This window comes from Calidris pugnax, unplaced genomic scaffold (genome assembly GCF_001431845.1).
Source record: "Calidris pugnax isolate Ruff unplaced genomic scaffold, ASM143184v1 scaffold44, whole genome shotgun sequence".
Taxonomy (NCBI): Eukaryota; Metazoa; Chordata; class Aves; order Charadriiformes; family Scolopacidae; genus Calidris; species Calidris pugnax.
In genome coordinates this window covers 12,707,705-12,727,530 of record NW_015094506.1, presented here as the reverse complement: position 1 = coordinate 12,727,530, position 19,826 = coordinate 12,707,705, and the positions used below count along the sequence as shown (strand labels likewise).

Genomic DNA, 19,826 nt, shown 5'->3' with positions numbered 1-19,826 from the left:
GCTGCCTTTTATTTAGACTTACATAACAGTAGTTGAGTAAATAAAAAAGTCACCCAGGCTAGGAAAAACCCTAAAATGGTAGGGAAACATACGGGTAATGCATTAGCCACACTGCAACATGTACCTGGAAATCCCTTCCCAATAAATGCTGAATTTTTAATAGTAAATGTTATGGGTGAAGCTATTTTTCAGTGGTTGAAAATGTCTCAGGATCATTAAAGACTGTCAGCTATGAAGACCTTGGCGTAGCAACTCCTAAGTACTCTCAGTACCACTAAATCAGTTTCCATTTGCTGCCCAGTGGATGGGCAGCATCTACCAAATCCATCCGTTCCACTTTCTGCAACATATGGGAAATATTTAGCTTTGTATCCACTTGTAGGCTTCATCTCATTTTATTCAATTTCTGCCATAAACCTGTATACAGTTTCTTTATTAAAAAATCCCTTATTCAGTAGTATCAATACCATCACTTGGTGACAAATTACTTTCTTGGTGACACAGGTTTTGTTCTGCCTTGATGTGTAAATGTTTTTGATGAGGAAAAACACACTTCAGGCTTTCAAAGACTAACTGGACTATTAGGCTTCCAGGCTTAGAAAAACGAATGTAAATACATTGTTCAGCTCCACCTGACTTTTCACTTTTGTGTACAACTCTCTTACACACTGATAATAAGTGGAAAGACAGTATTATCACCTTCTGTAATTACCTCAACAATGACTTATAAAAGTATGAAATAAAATGTGAAATGGATGGCGTTTGGCTTGATTCTGCTTCCCTTTTTTCCTTCAAGCACAACAATGGGAGGGGAGAGGCAGTAGCAAATAAATCACAGAAAGCTTGTTGAAAAGCACTCTGTTCAAGCAGCATGCGTTGTGCCATGTCCCATTGCCCTCACAAGACAGACAACACGTTCTCCTCTGCTTTGGTGTAGGAACATGGACACAGACCTTCTGTGCTTCCCTGAACTGCAAATCTGGAAACCCTTTTCCTCTGAGGTTTTGTGGGTGTGCATACTCCTCTGGCAGGGACTAGCAAAAGCTTGCTGCTTCTCCCAGTGAGCATTTGGTGATTCCAGCAGGGAATCTATTTTGTTGCTCCCACGGTTTAGCATGTGCGTGGGAGTCTCCTCTGACTGAACCGTTCTGACCTACAAAGCTGTATTTTACGAGAGCTTCAAGTATTCTTTTCAGTAATATCAAGCTGTGCAACTGCTTGCTTTCTCAATAGCTACCAAACACAGGGATGAAACTGTTGAAATTGAAAAATGTGATGTTGCTTGCAAGGAGAAATGGAGGTTCATCTCTGCTTTTTTGTGTAAACTTTGACCAAGATTTACATTTTAGGGCAACTGCAAGCCTGACTTGCCTTGTACTACTCCAAGTAGTCCTCATTTAGCTTTTTCTTTCTAAATCTATCTAAAAGTTTCAAGTTTATGTCCCTTTTTGAGTTCAGCCTCTGCTGCTGTCGCCTTTGCCTTTTAACCTTCAGGTTAGACTACACAGTTCACTCTATGCAAGACCACTTTTAGAGCCATTCAGGTGCCTTGAGCTAGTGCATAATGCAACAACCCTTCTGTTTAATGGATCGGGTCAGTCTGTTCCTGTTACATGCACTACACTGCCTTCCCATCTCCTTTGCGCTCACCCTGCCTTCCTACCTTTACTCATCTACATTTGAGGCTTGCTACCTCGAGTACATTTCCCACTTTATGCACGCACTGAAGATTGAAATCTATTGAAAAAAAAAAAAAAAATTGCAGAGCGCTGTTTTAATCGTTTCGGAGCTGAACAAAGGGCATTCGCCTTATGCAAAGCCGTGGGTTTCCCAGCTTGCAAGGGCCTTGTAGAACCCAGAGAAAAACCTACTTATTCAGCCAGCCTTTTCTGTGGTATGCATAACCCAACCTGAAATCCCCAGAGAGGAACTTGGCAAAGTGGGATGTGAATGCTGCTGAATACTTCCTCCTGTGAAGGCATGGGGCCAAGAGCTGCACCTTCCATCACCGTGACTGAAAGTGGTGTACAAGCACAGGGAATATGGAAATCCCAGCTCTAAGCTTCTCTTCTTCCTATTTATTTCTTGGCTGCTCGTCGTAAATGTAAACTGGACCTAAGTTTCTGGATATGATGCAGCAAGATGACATGGCATTTAAACTATAGAAAAGAAACTGCATACTGCCAGCCAAAACTGAACCACGGAGTGAGGTAAGAGTTAAGCAGTGAGAACGACCAGGACCCACTGCTCAAGCAAGCTTCCCTGGATGCCTTCATCTGCAGTGCCAACCGCCCCAGGAGCGCAGTGGAGGGAACAGCCCCGATCCAGTTCAACCATCAGCTGCTGCACTCATCCTGGAGGCTGGAGAGCAGCGCTTGGGCTATGGCTCTCCTCCACAGACGTGAATCTTACATCAGGCACCAAAATAATTGAATGTCAAAAAGCACCGCAGCCAGGGGACAGTGGCTGCCAGCCAGTCTTACTTTTTTTTTTTCTCTGGGTATTGGCTATTTTGAGAGATGGAAATTTTGCCACGATCTAGCACCTGACTTCTATTGCATTATTCTGCAGAGTCTTCCTGTCTAAGGAATCAAGTTTAAACTTTTCTAGAGTACTCTAAGGCTCTAGTAAAAGCCTCACGTTTCCAACAAAACTCATAAGAACGCTGCCAGATCTGCATAATTCCTCATAGCCTCACAGCTCAGGTTCCCGCAGCCTCCTTTTCCTCCAGCCATCTTTTTGTTATTCAGGACTGAGAAAAAGTTGCTTCTGGCATTGTTCTCCAATATCAACAGGGAATTTGCTATGATGTTCTAGGATAGGGTGCATTTTTGTATGCGTATCGCACACAAATTGGATTTTCATAATGAAACTCTGTACAGACACAAATCTAGCTTCTTACATCTACCAGATGATTTCCAGCTACTGATGTATTTGTATAATGATTCATTGTTGACAGGCACAATATTTTTCAGTTTAATTTTCAAACTAGTCCTTTTCTTACTTTTTTCTTTCCTTAAAACTCTTGCAGTTGTGTGTGTACTAGTATAGTACCGTAGAGCATTCAGCATAATTTCTATTTTCCCTTTGTTTCCTTCTCTCCTATTTCTTGCAGTGTATGCAACAATGAAGAGAGTATTTTCAATGCATCACTCTAAAACTACTTTTTTAAAATTAAGGAAAAACATCAAAAATATTTAGTGGAATAAACAATAAGAAAATATGAAAAGGTTTTTAATACAAAATGTTATAAAATTTTAAAGAAGATAGTTGATTCTTATTTGAAAATATCTCTATGTATTAACTCTGGGATTATATAGGAAGAACAATACAAAACATGTTTGAATAAAATAATGTCCTTCACTTTCTAATGGCTTATTTAGTTACTGATGCTACCATTTGCTCAATTTAGGATTCTCTTTATTGGCGACTCAGTATTTGTTGTACTTTAATGGCATTTCCACTAGCTGAAATGACGACATTCTACAGTATACTCCAAAGTTCAATTGGAAAGCAACTACTTTAAGAAAGCGACTATTTTCAAATGACAGCATGAAATAATACCATCGTTTGACTTTTTCCAGAGAAGGTGTTAAAAAATTTAAGATGAAGAAATGTTTTCCTAAGATTCTTGTAATTAAAAATGTTTTAAATGACTGCAGGAATCTCTCTAAATTTCTTTTAAATGAATACTTGTGAAACATATGAAAAGTGAAAGAACTATTATTTAACTGTAACTTACTAAGCCATAGGACTATGTATAAAACATTACTGGTTTCAGTGGGCTATTTCATTGGCATTAACTTGAAGTGGTTGTACATACCAGACTATCCATCTTCGGGACATATTTAAGGGTTATCATATAATCATTTGGGAGATTTCCAACCTACAATAAAGAGACAATAAAAATGTTATTACTGACTACACAAAGACTTGATTTCCATCACTGTATTCAACACAACCTAAAAAGTATTCAACACGAATTTTAGTAACCTACCAGGTGCAAGAGCTTACGTACTCAGTTTCCTGTGGAACTGCTACTGACTCTGATTTGGTCACAAGTGAAGCATCTTTCCACACCTCTGTAACATTCCCAGATCCAATGTGAACATGTTCAATGTTACCCCTTCGCAGCAGAATTAAAGTCAGTAATGTGGATCTGAGGTTATTCATTACTGCAGAAACTCCATTGGATTTTCATCTTTTAATGGCATGTTTTGAAGTGTTTATGTGACAATTTGTATGTAACCCCAACCACTCCAAACAGTAGAGGACCCAGTACTCTCTAAGCTGTTTTCCTTCAAAAAACTTGCAACTTGAGCAAGCAGCTGAACCTAAAGAAATACTTTGCCTTGTGCTTAGTTACGTATCGGGTCAGAAAAACACTTGAGCACAACTTCAACTTTGAAGCTGTGCCTATTACTAATGATGAGCAACATAATTATATCACATCAATGTCCTGGGGCAAAGGAGAGCTTCCACAGATGTTGAGCACAGATTTGCAGATGTGGGTGAGTATGGGGTGTGCTGAAGCAAAGACAAGGAGTGGGAGAAGGGTTCTCACTGAATTATACAATGCAGTCTCCCACAGATGGGATCCAACACTACGGTGAGACATAGCTGGTCATCTGGGCAATGTGCTGATGGATGAGATGAAGCGGGAAATGCTACCATGATCAACAATCTCTTGAAGTACTTTTTTCAAAAGGTTTACCAATTCTATGATGCTTAGTGATACAGCAAATCTATTTTCTTTTCTATCAGTGAAAGATTCAATTGGTATTTCTCATGCTGGTTTGAAATCTGTTTAGTCAAAAGACAATATCACAAACATAACTCCTTCAGTGAACCACAATCTATACTTTTTTCAGCAAAGTATTCCTACTTATTCAGGTTAAAGATCATGCTATTATGGCTGCTTTTGATTCTGCTGCTATAGCAACCAGCACATGGATTTTTCTTTCCTGTGCAGTTTTTAGGTAGTATTTTGTTTGTTAATTAAAATTTAGTTTTAATTAAAAATTAAAACAGAAATTTCAAAATGTTATGGTTCTAGAAGTAATCAAGGACAATACTTATGCACAGTCACTAGTGAATTCCAAACATTTTTTTATTTACAATGTGGGCTGAGTGACAATCTTTCAGTTCAGTGCCATCTAGCTTTCTTTCTCCTACAGCTTTAAAAAAACAAGTTTTATCCAAATGATCCTGGTACATTCCTTTCCATAGATCAATTTTCTTTTTTCGTTTTTATTTTTACATCTACACATTCCCAAAGCAGCAGTCTCAGAAGTGCCATGAAAATTCTCTATATCAATTTCTATTTACCTGGCATTTTGAGAGTTGATTCAAGATGCTATAAATAATGAAAAATATTGGAATACATTCTTTCTTTCTTTAGAGCATCCAATTTATTCTAAATCCCTATCCACAATTTTTGTATATTTTTCCTCCCTCTAAAAACATCCTGACATCATGACACATTAAGAGATAATCCAGTTTCTTTTCCAGCTTCCTTTGCGTGCCTAGAGAGGTTGGATTATCTGCACTTCAAGCGGCAAAGATAGTGAAGATGCTACTGTATGTGCAAAGTTTCCCATACTCACTCTAGAGGGATTCAGTACTTAGCAATGTCAGCAAAAGCATCGTTCTTTAAGAAAGGTCACTGGTAGATTAAATTTGTTCCAAATCAATGAACACTACAAGAATTGATATGCATTATGTATACAATCTACTTTACTGGCATTAGAGCCTGTCAAGCACTTTTCATGCACAGTTAAAAAAAAAATGTAACTGCCCAAGAGCTCTTACAGCTTCTTAAACAAAGCTAGAGAATACAGCTCAGCCTCAGATATTTTTCTCCTTGACAGACTGTGAATCAGAAAAGATATTTTTTAATTTACTACTAAAAATGAAGATCACTGGGGGGGGAGGGTGTCAAGCACAAAATATATGCCCTGCCTCAAGACGAAACAACTTGTTAAAGTTTTATTGATTAAACTCCACATGCCAGATGCTCTGCTGATGGTAAATGATGGAGCTCAGTCCAAGTGAGGGAGTTATATTTGCATCCCAGTTGGACTTCCCAACTCACGCACAGAAAATAGGGTAGAGCCCCTGATGTAAGAATGAAGGATGTGTTTTTACTAAATCGGTGCATTTTGTACTGTCTTGCTTTCCTGAAATGAATCTTGAAATTTCCTTGCAGACTAACCACCAAGACTACAATCCAAAACCAACCACCTGATTTCCAACTGCTGAAATGATCCTGAAAGCAATGAAAGGGCTCTGTGTACCTGACTACTGCGGGTCCCAACAAGGAGCAGAGGACAAGAGGATTCTGAGCTGCCCAAGTAAAGGGGGATGGAAAGCGACCATCCCGTGAAACTCCCTGAGCCCCAGAATGGCTTTTCTTGGTTCCTGTACTCAACTCCTTAAGTACAGTGATAAATCTTGGGGCCACAAAACACCTGCCTACATGACTTTCCTTGGTTCAGACAAAAAGTAACAGTTTTGATGATTATAGAGAACGTCAACTGATAATCTTGGAAAGTAACGTATAGAACTAAAATAACCCTACATTGCCATTAATATGCCAGAAAAAAATTCTCTGATTTAGTGGGTGTGTGTGGTTGTAGAAATCCTATCAGGCTCTGAGAAGAGGTGAAGAACAATCTTATGTCTTTAAACCCATATAAAACCAACATTAAGTGATATATTCCCAGTTGTAACAAAATCTCAAACTGGGGAATGTAATATTCCTTTTGACATACAGAGGTCTGAATATTTAATACAGCACTGTTAACGTTGCATAACCCAAATATACTTTTAAAATATGCTCATGGTCACACAGACGGGGAGATGAAAAAGGGCTGTTGTAAAAGTGGTTTGAGTTCCATACGCTACTCTTTCATAGCAACAGCAGAACAGAAATGAGATGACCTATCTCTGCAGTCAAGTGCTTTGAAAAGAGGGCTACTGCTTTTGGAAAGTTTCTTTATTGTGACTGTTCTGAGAATTTTAAGGAGACAAGCATAGACATCACTATTATTTTTTTTTAAACAGATCAAAGATAAAGTAAGTCCCTACAGAAAAAAATTACCATTTACCATTGTCAGGGAATTTTCTTTTACTCTGAGGCATATGATGGGAAAACCATACTTTCCTTTCTGCAACCATTTCTACCTCGTATTTCTCACTTCCTCATCCCCCCTTCCTACTCTTTAATGCCTCTCCATCTCCATTCTTTTTATCCTTGGGGTTTTTTTTCCTGCAGGAGCTTCCACTTTCTGTTCATCGTCTCTGCAATCTATCTATTTCATCTGCTAATGAAGCAGTTAATAAAATCTTCATCATTTGGCTTACGACAACATGCTAACGATTTCCGTTCACACTTCTTACAGCCATAGTGGCAGATTATTTGCGGGATAACAACAGTGGATCATTTTTTATAACCCCTTCACTCAGGAGAGTTAGATCCATTTAAAAATAAATATCAAATGTTGCAGAGAGTGTAAAGTACACATTTCCAGCAAAGATGCAATGTGAAGGAAAAGTGTTTGAAACAGCATGTCTCCAACATGCAACTTGGTCAATAAATGCTGACTATTATTTGGGCTTCCAACATTCAAAAGAAAAAAAATTACTTTAGAGAAACAGATCATGGAAGAAGAAGTGAATATCTTCAGTTTTGTCAGTGGATAAAACCAAAATATGTAGGTACATTCTATACATACTGCACAGCTCAGTGAAAATTCTACTTATATGTGCAGTTGATGCTCATATTTAACAAACATATATACAACAGATTCCTACTTCTTATGCAAAATCAGAGTCCCATTAACAGCAATGCAGCTTTCTGCTGACTTACTGTGCTGAAAAGAACAATGGGGACAGGCTTTATTGACAGGTGCTGCAATTACAGTTTCATAACACAGAACATTTGTTCATCGAGTAATGTGTTTCCCTCCAGACATCTTCATTAAAAAAGAAGCAGGAGTTCACCAAGTGATTGGTAATGCAGAATGAATACTCTCTAAGTACTTTCATCCTCTATAGGTATGAAATTCTGCTCTTTTAAAGTTCTCACTACTAAAAAGAAAACCAACAAAAAAGGATTGTGCAATTGTTCTTTGTTTCTTAAAATCATTTTACTTAAGACACATTCTGCATATGACAAAATTATATTGTAACGATTTGAATAAATTTAATCTACAGAAAATATGAGTCATTTTTCTATGAACAGATACCTGCCTGGTTTGGTCTTAAGTTGATTAATGCTCTTTGTTATTGATGTTTATTCATGCTTATTGTAACTGACTCTGGTCTTTCTTTCCAACTGTAGCTTCTGGTATGAGTCTAGTATGGTGCTAGTGAAAAATCCAGATTAACATCCCTGAAAACAAGTTACACCATACATCTGCCCTCAATTTATTACTCAACACAAAGTTGATTAAGCAAATGACCCACATTTTCAGGCACTGCATAGCGTGCCTTATCTGTTCTCCAACAGCTTAGACTTAGTAGACATCCCTGGTCTATCTTCACAGAAAGTATTGACTGAGGCATGTTCTTCTCATATTCTTAGAATACAATACAGTCAAGCAGAACCCAGCCACAGCCATGCACAGAAGTTTCCTACCAGTGAAATATGGTTTACAATACTTGGAACAACAAGCCCAGAATCAAATAAATGAAGACTAGGTTGTACCAAGCTACAGGCAAAAGAGTTTGGTAGGGAATTGTATCACTGTTTTGCAAGTGGTAGGTGAACTGCAGTAGAGATAAGGAAGAACAGAGTAGGAAAAAGAATGAAGAGGGACATGGTTTCATGCTGCAAAGAATTTTAGCATGAGATAGGAACTGGATGAGAACATACCTGAAGTTCATCAAGGAACATGCTTCCTGTTGCCATGAGCAGCATAACAGATACCATTAAAATAATGAGTAGAAGTTAGGACAACAGGGCAAACTCAGCATGTGTTAAGATATCACAAGCAGTGTTAATGGTTAGTGCCTTTGGAGACAAAACCAAGAAGCTTGTTGTTGATAATGAAAAAAAGCAGGAACAGCTTGAAGGAAGTAAGTAGAAGATGCAGGGTCAGAGCAGCAGATTAATAGGCAGAAGGACAAAATTATAGAAGCCGAAGCCAGAAAAAGGCTTTTAAGTAGGCTGGGTTTTTATCCACCAAGAATTTGGAAGAAAAGTGAATTTGTATGGACAGAGAGATACAAAAACACTTTTTTTCTGTTGTGACAGAAAAGAAACAAAACCTGGAGGTTTTAAAAGTGAACATGCAAGGATCTGTGAAGTGGCAAGAGCCAAAATGGACACCTTTGTTACAGACTTGAATTGCTGGGGAGAGATGTTGATACACATTTACAGTGAGGAGAAAAGGCCCAGGGAAGCCTAACATTTTTGGGAGATAAAGAGATCATGATCTGCCTCAGTAGAGGATTCAGGCCATACTGAATCTAAGCTGATGTGTGAGCATTTGTGATGAGACAGGAGTAAGAGAGGCCAATATCCCAATCTGTTGGGACTTTTGTACTACCACTGAACGTCAAGTTTATTGCACACAGACACTGGACTATAGTCATGACTGTGGACAAAAGGGATTAAAGAACATGACAGTGTGGCTGAGAATAGAGCCTTTAGAAACAATTATCATACCACTCTGAGGAAGTGTGATAAGAGCTTGTGGATACCATCACAATAACTATGGGCAAAACTGTATACGTAACATTAGCTGCTGTGAAATCCTTGGTGCTACAATTTGTTCTCAGTGTGAAAGGGGAGGACATTTAAAGACACCATGTCCTATAGGCACTAACTCTTTGGATCAGCAGAGAAATAAGACTTTTAAAGGCCAATAGGATCAATAAAGAACCCAACAACCTATGGGTGCTATGCCTAATTTTGAAGATGTAAGTCATCAGAATACCATTACTTTTGTTTCAAAAAGCAGAAGTGGTACAAAAACATTTATAGTAATTTACAAGAGTTGAACAATCTCCTGAACTATATTTTTAAGCAAAATCATGTTGGAGTCCATATTGTATGTAATAAGGCTATACTCCATATCGCATTAAAAAAATTGTACTTTTTAGCAAAGTAATGTGATCTGCCAATATTATCTGTGAATTTCTCCATTCTCGTATTCACACTGTCAGCTAATGATACTTTGTTTTAAAAGTACTTTAAACCTTATTATATTTTTTTTTCATTTTGTTCTCAATGTCAAGTTGTCATGGTGTAGCATTTCAAAAGAGAATAACCAGTTTGCACTATAATTAGTTTAATTGAAACCAAGAGTTCTTATACTAAATGTAAGATACTAAACTTATTTCCATGTTATCCTTTCAATTCTCAAGTGGCTTTACAGAAATTATTTCCACATGAAAAAGCTATGAAAATATTAATACAGACAAAACAGGGATACAAACTTTCCTCAAAACATTCTCAGACGCTCAACTCAAAACAGAGAGAATCCAGGTGTCTGGGCTTTGTGTTTTCTGCATCTCTCTGTTATTTCTCCAAGCCAAAATATCTTTGAACTTGCTGGTGAACTTCACCCAAATTTTGCATTGGGTGGTGAGATCTGAAAGGTACAGTTGTAAGTCAGGAGAAGGATCGTACCACGTCTTAACTGAGGAGTGGGAGGAGCTCAGTCCTACCCCACTCTGCTCAGGCTTGCCAGCAGCAGAAGCCCAGTGCAAGCTGGATGGTTGGCAGAGGTTTTTTTCTAGGACAAGCCTCACATAGACCACAAGAGTCACCACACAAAGTCCTTCCTGCCCAGCCAGCAGCCTAAGCAAAAGAGGGTATAAATCCAGCAAGAGCTCAAAACATCCAGGCAGAGATCATGCTTAGGGGGTGCGGGAGGGAAGTAGTCACCACGCTGCATGTGAAGAACTAAGAGGGGATGTGGAGGAGGGTGGGGGGTATGGAAACATAGTGCTGCAAGAACTGCAGTTTCTGGACTAGTCTAGAGGAAGATGTAGGAACACGATACAGAAGTCACAGTCAAGTTAATGACTAACCTAATTTTTATGATATTAGGTTTCTTTCCTAATTTATCTGAAAAGGAAAGTGTGGTTGCTCAAGCTGCATGCAAATTTTTGTAACCTGCATTCATGCATTCTTGAAGTTTAAGTTGTACTAGAGGGAAAGTTAAAGTGTTTGTTCTGAGGATACATAATTGACAAAAAGTTATTGCTAACTCTGTATCAGACAATTTCACCAGCCCTCACAGGAGTTCTGTTGTTCTATCATGCTTTCAACAGGTTTAAATCAAAGCCTAATTCTCTTTCAAGAGATGAAATATTATCTTGAATAAACATGCCAATACTTCAGAATTCTGCCTAAAGGGACTAACGCACTAAGCATTTGAGTAGGACTACAGAGCATCCCAGAGATTTATACTATGTGCCAATGTATATAACAACGTCCAAAGAAAACAAGTTAAGAACACTGCCACGGCAGCAAATGCAAGGAACTCCAAATTAAGTGTTTGATAATATTAACACTGGTTATTGAAACTTTTTTTTCATAATGAAACCATAATATTCAGCTACATCAATATGTAGAAGAAGGTATACTTGTTAAGTGTTCAGTATGTATTATTTCCTAAAAACTTTGGTGGTACAGCCTGCACTACTGGAAGTTAGCATAATCACTGACCTCAGTGGAGTAGAGCAAAATACCAACTGACTTCACACAAGAAGATGCAGTTTTTGAGGTTATTGCAATGTTCAATTAAGTAACAGGTAAAATATACTTAAATGAATTCAGTTCTGTTACGACGCTGTGAGTCCTTCAGACTTAAAATTCTAGGTACAGTAAGCAGAGAAGAGAAACACGCAATGAGTGTGGCTCATTCACACCTACAGACTGTAGGAGCTATTCAATCATTATTGCCTTGATTGCTACAACGATGCTTAATACTATTTTTATATATGGCACAAGTTTCTCATACACCTAAGGTAAAGAATTCTGCTTGATTTCAGTCGTGTTTGCCACGCAAATCAGAAACACAAAGACAATAACCTTTCATCTGTATGGGAAGCAATCTGATGCCAGACAACAGATAATTTTTATGGAAGTGTGGAGGGAGGAAAACACATATATACATACACTCCAGCTTGCTCAAAAAAGTCACCTCTTCAATGAACTCTGAAACTATTCTCTATTCTCTGCAATAAAGGTTTTGGTTTTGATCATGTGACAGATGTTAATGGACTTATTCATCTTTTTTTTCATATTCTGCTGGTTCTAACATAGATTTGCTAACTTTGCTCTAAAAATGTAAGTGCCATTAGCCACTGATCATTGTTTAACATAAAGAATAATTTAAAATAAAAGCTACTTACCAATTTTGCAATGTCATTCACATCATCTGTCACTGGATTCCCGCAGGAACTCTGGGCTTTGACAAGAGGATTAAGTAGGAGTAGTTGAAGACAAAAGCAAGTGATAATCCAAGTCTATTTAGTAAAAAAAACAGAAAAGAAACAAGAAATCCCAAGTAAGCAATCTCCAAACGTGAAGTAACAAGAGACTGTAGTAATTTTTTTTCATATACAAAGTCTAGATGCAACAATACTCTTCATCTTCAGAGTAATAAAGGAAAACTTGGTAGTGAGCCACCAGATTACTTGAGCCGGATCCTGCTTAGGTGAGTTTCTGCACAGTTTACAGATACCAACTAAGAGAAAGTGACAAACTCTGCAGTATTCTTCAGCAGCAGCATAAAACTAACTAAATACTTGTCATTCACCCAATAAGATATTGATAAACCTGTGCCTCTGATGTGGTAATGGATGATAATGGATACCAGACCATAGCAATATAAAAGAAAGTTCATAATTACAGCCATTACATTTCGGTACTTAAACTGCTAGCTAAACCACAACTGGACTCTGCCCAAACACTGAGATCTCAAGAGGCAATACAATATATTTTCTCTAAGGCCTCTCAGGACCGGCAGCTTGGCTTTGGCACTACATTCCCTTCCTAAATCCTATCAGGAGCAGCAATGCAATGTACTCACACAGGCTTGTCAGACTCAGCCAGAAAAGCACCAGAGAACTAGCTGCAATGCACCTGGGTGTCTCCTTGGCTACACTGCCTGAACTTCCTCGCCTTCTGTTGTTCCTTGTGCTTTGCTGGTTTCCCACAGAGCCCTGTGCCAAGTTGAAGCTGCAGATCTTTATTTCCAGAATGTTAAAGCATTTAAGTTATGGATAATCAAAAGTTGCCTCGGGTTGTGAAGCTTCTTGTGCCAGCTGACTAAAGCTGTCAGCAGGGGCCGATGATGGTGTACATTTACTGCAAGTATGGAATTTGCCTGTGCAGGCTCCTGAGACTCCATGAGGGCAGGACTGAGACCAGAATTTGCTTTTGCATGAACCAAGATGCATCTCAGCCTCACCTGTTCCCTGTGACAGGCAGAGAGCTCCTGTCTCCAGCCTTGCCTTCAAATGCTATCCGACCTTTCAATTTAAGACCAAAGCAAATCAAACAACATAGGCGAAGCTCTCTAGGAAAGCTGAGAGAGAAAATCACAGATTTAAAAGATTAAGTGTCATTATAGTAACCTGGAGGGGCTAAGAAAGCATGATAATAAAGATTGCTCGGGAAGCATGACAGAACAGTGCCAGGTACTTACCCTAGAGCTGTTAAATGACAAGTAAATCTCTCTCTTGTACTAGCTCTTAAATCTTATGTGTATCTTACATCTCAAGTAAAACTGGTCATTTGCTTTCTTAGAATATGACTTCCTGGCTCATTTAGACAAAACCAGTGTGGGCTGCTGCTGGAAAAGACAACCCAGCCTCCTCCACCTAGCTCTTGCACTGGCACTGGTACGACGGTTTAGCCAGCTGTACCAGGCAGGCAACTTTCATTTTTGTCTTCCTGTGCCATCTTTTCAGGCAGATCAGGTAACCGAGACAGCAGAAGTGGGCCATTACGGATGCGACAAGCCAGCACTGCCTGTTTTCAGTGGAGCCTGCACTAAGCTTTCCCTAATCTACCTTCCGATGCCACATTATCGAACATGATGATGGGTAGACTTACACACAAAGAAATCAAAAATATTCTAAGCACAGTACACATTCAATATGCAGCATGTCTTTCGATACTGCCTCTTGATTCAACATAACTAGCATTTAGAAATACTTTTAATTTAATATTTGTACAAATAATTATTGAGAATAATTACCTCTGAAAAGAATTGAAAATAAGTACCTAACTTCAAGGATAAAGGGCCTGGAACATCTCTCCTACAAGGAGAGACTGAGGGACTTGGGTCTTTTTAGTCTTGAGAAGAAAAGGCTTAGGGGGGATCTAATTAATGTGTACAAATACTTAAAGGGAGGGTGTCAGGAGGACAGGGCTGGTCTTTTCTCAGTGGTGCCTAGTGACAGGACAAGAGGAAATGGGCACAAACTTGAGTATAAGAAGTTCCACCTAAACGTGAGGAGGAACTTTACTGTGAGAGTGGTAGAGCACTGGAACAGGCTGCCCAGGGAGGTGGTGGAATCTCCTCTGGAGACATTCAAAACCTCCCTGGAAAAGTTTTGGTGCAACATGCTGTAGGTAGACCCGCTCCAGTGGCGGGGTTGGACTAGATGATCTCCAGAGGTCCCTTTCAACCCCACATGATTCTATGATTCCATGAAGTTAACAGACTACTTCCCCAGTAGCGATTTTTGGAACAAAATTATTATAAAAACGGCTAGAAGTTGATGACAACCAGCTCCAAAATGGAGTAACTATTCTGCTTTCAAGAATTAAAAAAACGGAGTTCTACCTTCAGAGCTAAACAGTACACGAGCAGTTACACTTGCTGGCGTTTAGGGACATTTCCCTGATGTGTTCTTTGGAGAAGGAGCCCATGCCAGAAATCACCAATTTCTTTATTAGGTTCCTCAATACTGAGAGGCATGTAAAAGATTTGTTCACTGACTTGTGTCACTGCCATAGGATGATATTTAACCTAACAGTCTAATAATCAAAAAAGTAGTAAAACTCTTTAACTGGAAATACTTTTTTGCCAGATCAATTGAGTAATATTAATAAAAGCAGCAGCACGCACCAAATAAAACCAGAACTTGTCAATCTTGTCGATTTTCATACTTCGGGATCTAAAGACAACCAATACATCAACCTTAAAATCACTGCACATTTTATAATTATGCAAATCAATATGAATACACTTTTTTCCCAAGGAAAATAATGGGAATTAAAAGCATAATAATTTTTATAACTGCTATTAAGAACAAATGCTTTGTAAATTTTGAGGTGATTTGAGGTTTTTCTTGCTTATTTCTTCCCTGTGTCATCCAACAAGAACTGAAAATCTGCAAAATACTGCTAGTTTCAACACACCTATTATCCAAAATCTTCTAATTATTTGCACTAACAAAATATTTATATTACACATGCCTGGAGGCACATTGTATGTAAGGACTGTATAGATCAAAGAGCTAAGCTATTTTTGTGTTACTTACTAATGACCAAACCTGCTGTTTGAGCAAAACTTGAACAGACCGAATTAAATCAAGGACAGAACAAAAGGGAAGCTTAAACAACAGCTTTATAAATAGAGATTCCAGTTTTACACTTTACTAACCATAAATGAAAGTTACCCACACAGTACTCCTAACAGATTTCCATATGTAATTACTTCTAAGCTAAACTGGGATTTCAAAGCTGGCCACAGGATTTAATCACATTTCATCTACCAGCATTAAATTGAAGATATATGGCAGACAGGAAGCAGACCTGTATACCAAAGGGTCTCTTCCTATTTTTGGCTCAAAAATGATTCAATTGTTTTTATGTTCTGAAATCTCTTAAATACTGAATATTTAAGTTGCTTTTGTGAAAGGGAAAAAATAATGATTAGACTGGAAAGGATGATTCAAATTAAAGATTTCAAGTACACACATTTTGATCATTTTGACTATTGCTTATAAACCACAACCTATAATTTCAGTTAACAGCATTTTAGAGAATTAGCTAGTGACCTAGTGTGTTGAAGGCCATACTTCCAGTTGAAAATCAACAGCTTTTTCATTTATGTTCTTCATTTATGATCTGAAGTGTTGACAAAGGTTGCTGATGAGTGCTTTAGCATCTTTTTCACAGTACGCTATCAAAGATACTCAACCACACTAGTTAATGTTCAGCTAATTCCTTAAGTGTTAAGCAGCAAGGGGAATACCGTATTGCTAAATAAGCCAAACATTGGGAAGTCTGGACATTTCCAAATAGTTTGTACTGATAACAGTTAATAATAATAATAATTAGGGAGAAATCATCCAAAAAAAAAAAAAAAAGATCTGTCTTCATTATAAAATTTCTTGCATTCAAATCATGTTAGCCACGAAATTTTTCAGCCCAGATTCTTGAGCAAATCATCCAATTAACCACAACCAAGCCATGGCTGCAGTAGGGTTAGCTGACAATGTGGAACAATATTCACCCTGGGCTAGGCTTCCCAAATTTATTTTTCACTTCTGCTAATGTTGGGGTAGGAACAACTCTCAATGTTGGTTCCTCAGGCAGTGTTTGTGTGCTGCTTTGCTGAGGCACAGCTTGTGAACTTCTGCTATAGACAACATTGGTTGGTCAGTCACGGATAGCTAACTTAATGGTCATACTTATGCCTTCAAAAGCTTTTTGTAAGAAGATTCAAAGAAAACTAAAATAGCAAGAAAAGATATTTCTTGCCTTTATATTTTTTTTTTAAACTACAAACATCCAGAAGCATAAAAACACAGTAATTCTTTCATATGTCTACTAATCTATTTAGTTCTTTAGCTGTGATAATCGAAGTCATGGAAGAAGTGTCTTTAACCAATTAAGAAATTTACTGTCAGCATTGAAAAATCTTGAATTGAAAGAAGATAATTTTTACAGAATGTAATCCAATTCCCATTTTCATGGCTTTCAGCGATACTTTCACCCATGCATGACAGTGCTAACTTTAGTACTCTGTGGCTAAATTTAGGCACATGGCTGTGCCTAAATAGTGCTTAAATGCTAAATATTGCTCAAGCCCCCCAAAAGTGAGTTAAGTGTGGAAAAAAACATTACCCACCCATGACCACCTAGTTCTGGAAGCAGTGAAGTATTTTGGCAAGCACATTTGGAACTGGAAAGGTCCTTACACGCTCTCAGGTACCCTGGAGATGACTTCAGTGCAGTTGGAGGAACCACTGCCTGATCCCTGAATAATACACAGTTGAAGCATTAAGCCCAGTGTACACCCATCATTGTCCTTCAAAAGACTGGCACTAGTCTAACCAAATATAATAGCCTATCAACTAGGGTGCTCACTAACGAGTGACAGATCTAGGTTAAATTCCCTCTGACCAAGGTAATTTCAACTCACAGATATCTATATTCCTCTGATATCTACCTCGCAATTACCACTGCAGGCACTTAACTACCTACGATGGCTTCCTAGCCAGAAGGGCCAAAATGCAGATACACTGGTATTCCTGACCAGTATCTTTCAGAACATTTATGCATTTTACACTGGCAAGCCATTATGTAGAAAAAAAAAAGACGCTCACTGCACAGGCATCAGAACGTTTATGTGTATCCTCGTCTTGCACATGCTCCTCCATCTGGGCACCCTAACTTCTGGGAAGCTCCGCAGTCAACATGTGAGTTTTCTTGAACAACCTTTTGGCAGTCCATTGAACAAAACAGGGGCTAACTCCAGCTCAGTGAGTCACCCTGCCGGGATGAGACACCTAAAAATCTCTGGATCACACCCTACACGCTTTGTTATGATTACAAAAAGCAGATGCATACTTTTCTAGTGACTTGATACTATTCTTTTTTTTTTTAACAATGATGTGTAGTAGGGAAAATGATGATAAAAGTAAACAAAATTCATCAGGGAGTATCAGAGTGATGTATTCGCATTCTGATTTAAACATAGACTACAGAAATGCTCTTCGCTCTTTTTCAGAGTAAGTTTTGGAGTGGTTTAGATGTGAAATTTTTGAAGACATATTCAGTTATTTACAAAATGTAGAATACTCTTCTACCCAATTCTGCATATAATATTTAAAATACATAATATGAGGGTACTTCATGGGGTAAAAGGGAATAAAATTAATGAGTTATTGTTACAAATATAAGCAGAGAAAGGTGTCATTGCCCCCTACATTCAAATGAGTTCAACAGGCAATCCTCTAATCTTTTTGTGACATTCTGTATCTGCCTTTCCATGATGTTCCCAACCATAAAACCTCTTCCCCATGAGGGACTTCTGGAATGCCTAATGACAACTGACAAGAGCAGCGTTTTTCAGCTAAATGTCCGTTTGGTGGCAGATTGCTAAAGTGGCACTTGCTGGACTCCATCAGCCACACGTGCAAAGAAAAAGCCAACTGCTGTATCCAGATGCTTACAGACCTTGTTCCCCTCTAAGGTACACTGTTAATGAATCAAAAATAGCTCTATTCAGGTCAATGGATAAAAATAGTTCCAGATCTGTTAAATGCTAATGCAGAACTACTTTTTCTTCACTACTTTTCTTCAGCTGGAAGGAGAAACCATTCTGCAAAGTTATGCACGTCTTTTTCCTGAGACAGACAAATTAAAGATGCATGGTCTGACTGTGCTGAGAAAATGACAAAACACACTATTCTTTCCCACCATCCAGATCTTGGGAAAACTAGGAAGCTGGTTAGACTATATGCCAACTTCATTTCATGCAACCTCAGGCCAATTGCTATCATCTTCTACCCCTCCCAGCTCTCCTTGACAGATGCAGAAGCAGCCAGCTGCTCCAGCCAAGGTCCTCCTGTTGCACTGCGTAAGGTGCAACCAAATTCTTGCTGTGCCTGGTTTGTGTGTTTCAGCTGGAACCAACAGGAACATGATAAGCAAAAGGAAGTGTAAATTGATCTAGCGTTTGCCTTGCAAATCAGCATAATCCAGGTAATTTGTAATTACAACTATAAAACTGTGGTTTTGATGTGTAAATTCATGCTGGTTTTTTTTTTTTTTTTCATCCCTGTAAGGACACCAATATAAAATATTTGGCTGTCCTAAAAATGTTGGCTTTGGTTTTTTAAAAATGTTATCTGTTCCATAATAAATTTTGTCCACTCTTTAATCTCACTTGACAACCAGGGATTCAGGCAGTTTCCACGCATCCTAAATCTGTCCTGGATGACAGCCAGTTTGTTTAGTTCCCAAACACTGCAAAGTGAAGTTACCAAGAGACAGGTAATTATATATGGATGTTGCCTCTGGAGCTTGTGTTAACAGCATCCAAATAAATATTTACTGATAATAATCCATCAGGTGGCATTCTAGTTCTGCAACAAACCAGAAGTTTTATGGACAAAACCATTTCAATTGAAAGAAAGGTTAAAAAAAAAAACAACAAAAAAAAACCAACACATATTTTGAAAGAAATCTTCCTGTTAAATCATAATCAGAGAATATGAGGACCTTCAGAGGTCCTGAACTTAGTACAGATATTTTTTCCCCCTCCTTGTTAAGTTCCAGTACTCCAGGATTGGTACTGAAATTTTACATTTTTCTATCCCACTTTAGAGTGATAAAGACCGATATTTGCCTGTTCTGTTAATAGAGATACTGAGATCCAAAATACCTACATAATCAAAAGAGAAATAAACAGAAGAGCAGACTTGAGTTGATTCAACAAAGCCTCCCACAAACTCCCAAGACGAAGTTGTCTTTTTTTTTTACCCTCCTGGGAACTTACGAAAGAGTTTTCTAGCATAAATCCAAAGGCATTTTTAAGTAATTGAAAGGGGAAGGCAAA

At 38.3% G+C, this 19,826-nt stretch overlaps 1 protein-coding gene across 1 annotated transcript in view; it reads right to left on the bottom strand.

Annotated features, from left to right (window-relative positions):
• Positions 1-19,826, bottom strand: part of KITLG (KIT ligand) — a 51,614-nt gene that overhangs the window by 13,968 nt on the left and 17,820 nt on the right. The window contains exons 4-5 of the mRNA XM_014963307.1: positions 12,373-12,486; positions 3,824-3,886 (exon numbers count right to left, since the gene is read on the bottom strand). Coding sequence (XP_014818793.1) covers positions 3,824-3,886; positions 12,373-12,486 — 177 coding nt within the window. The remainder of the gene's footprint in view (positions 1-3,823; positions 3,887-12,372; positions 12,487-19,826) is intronic.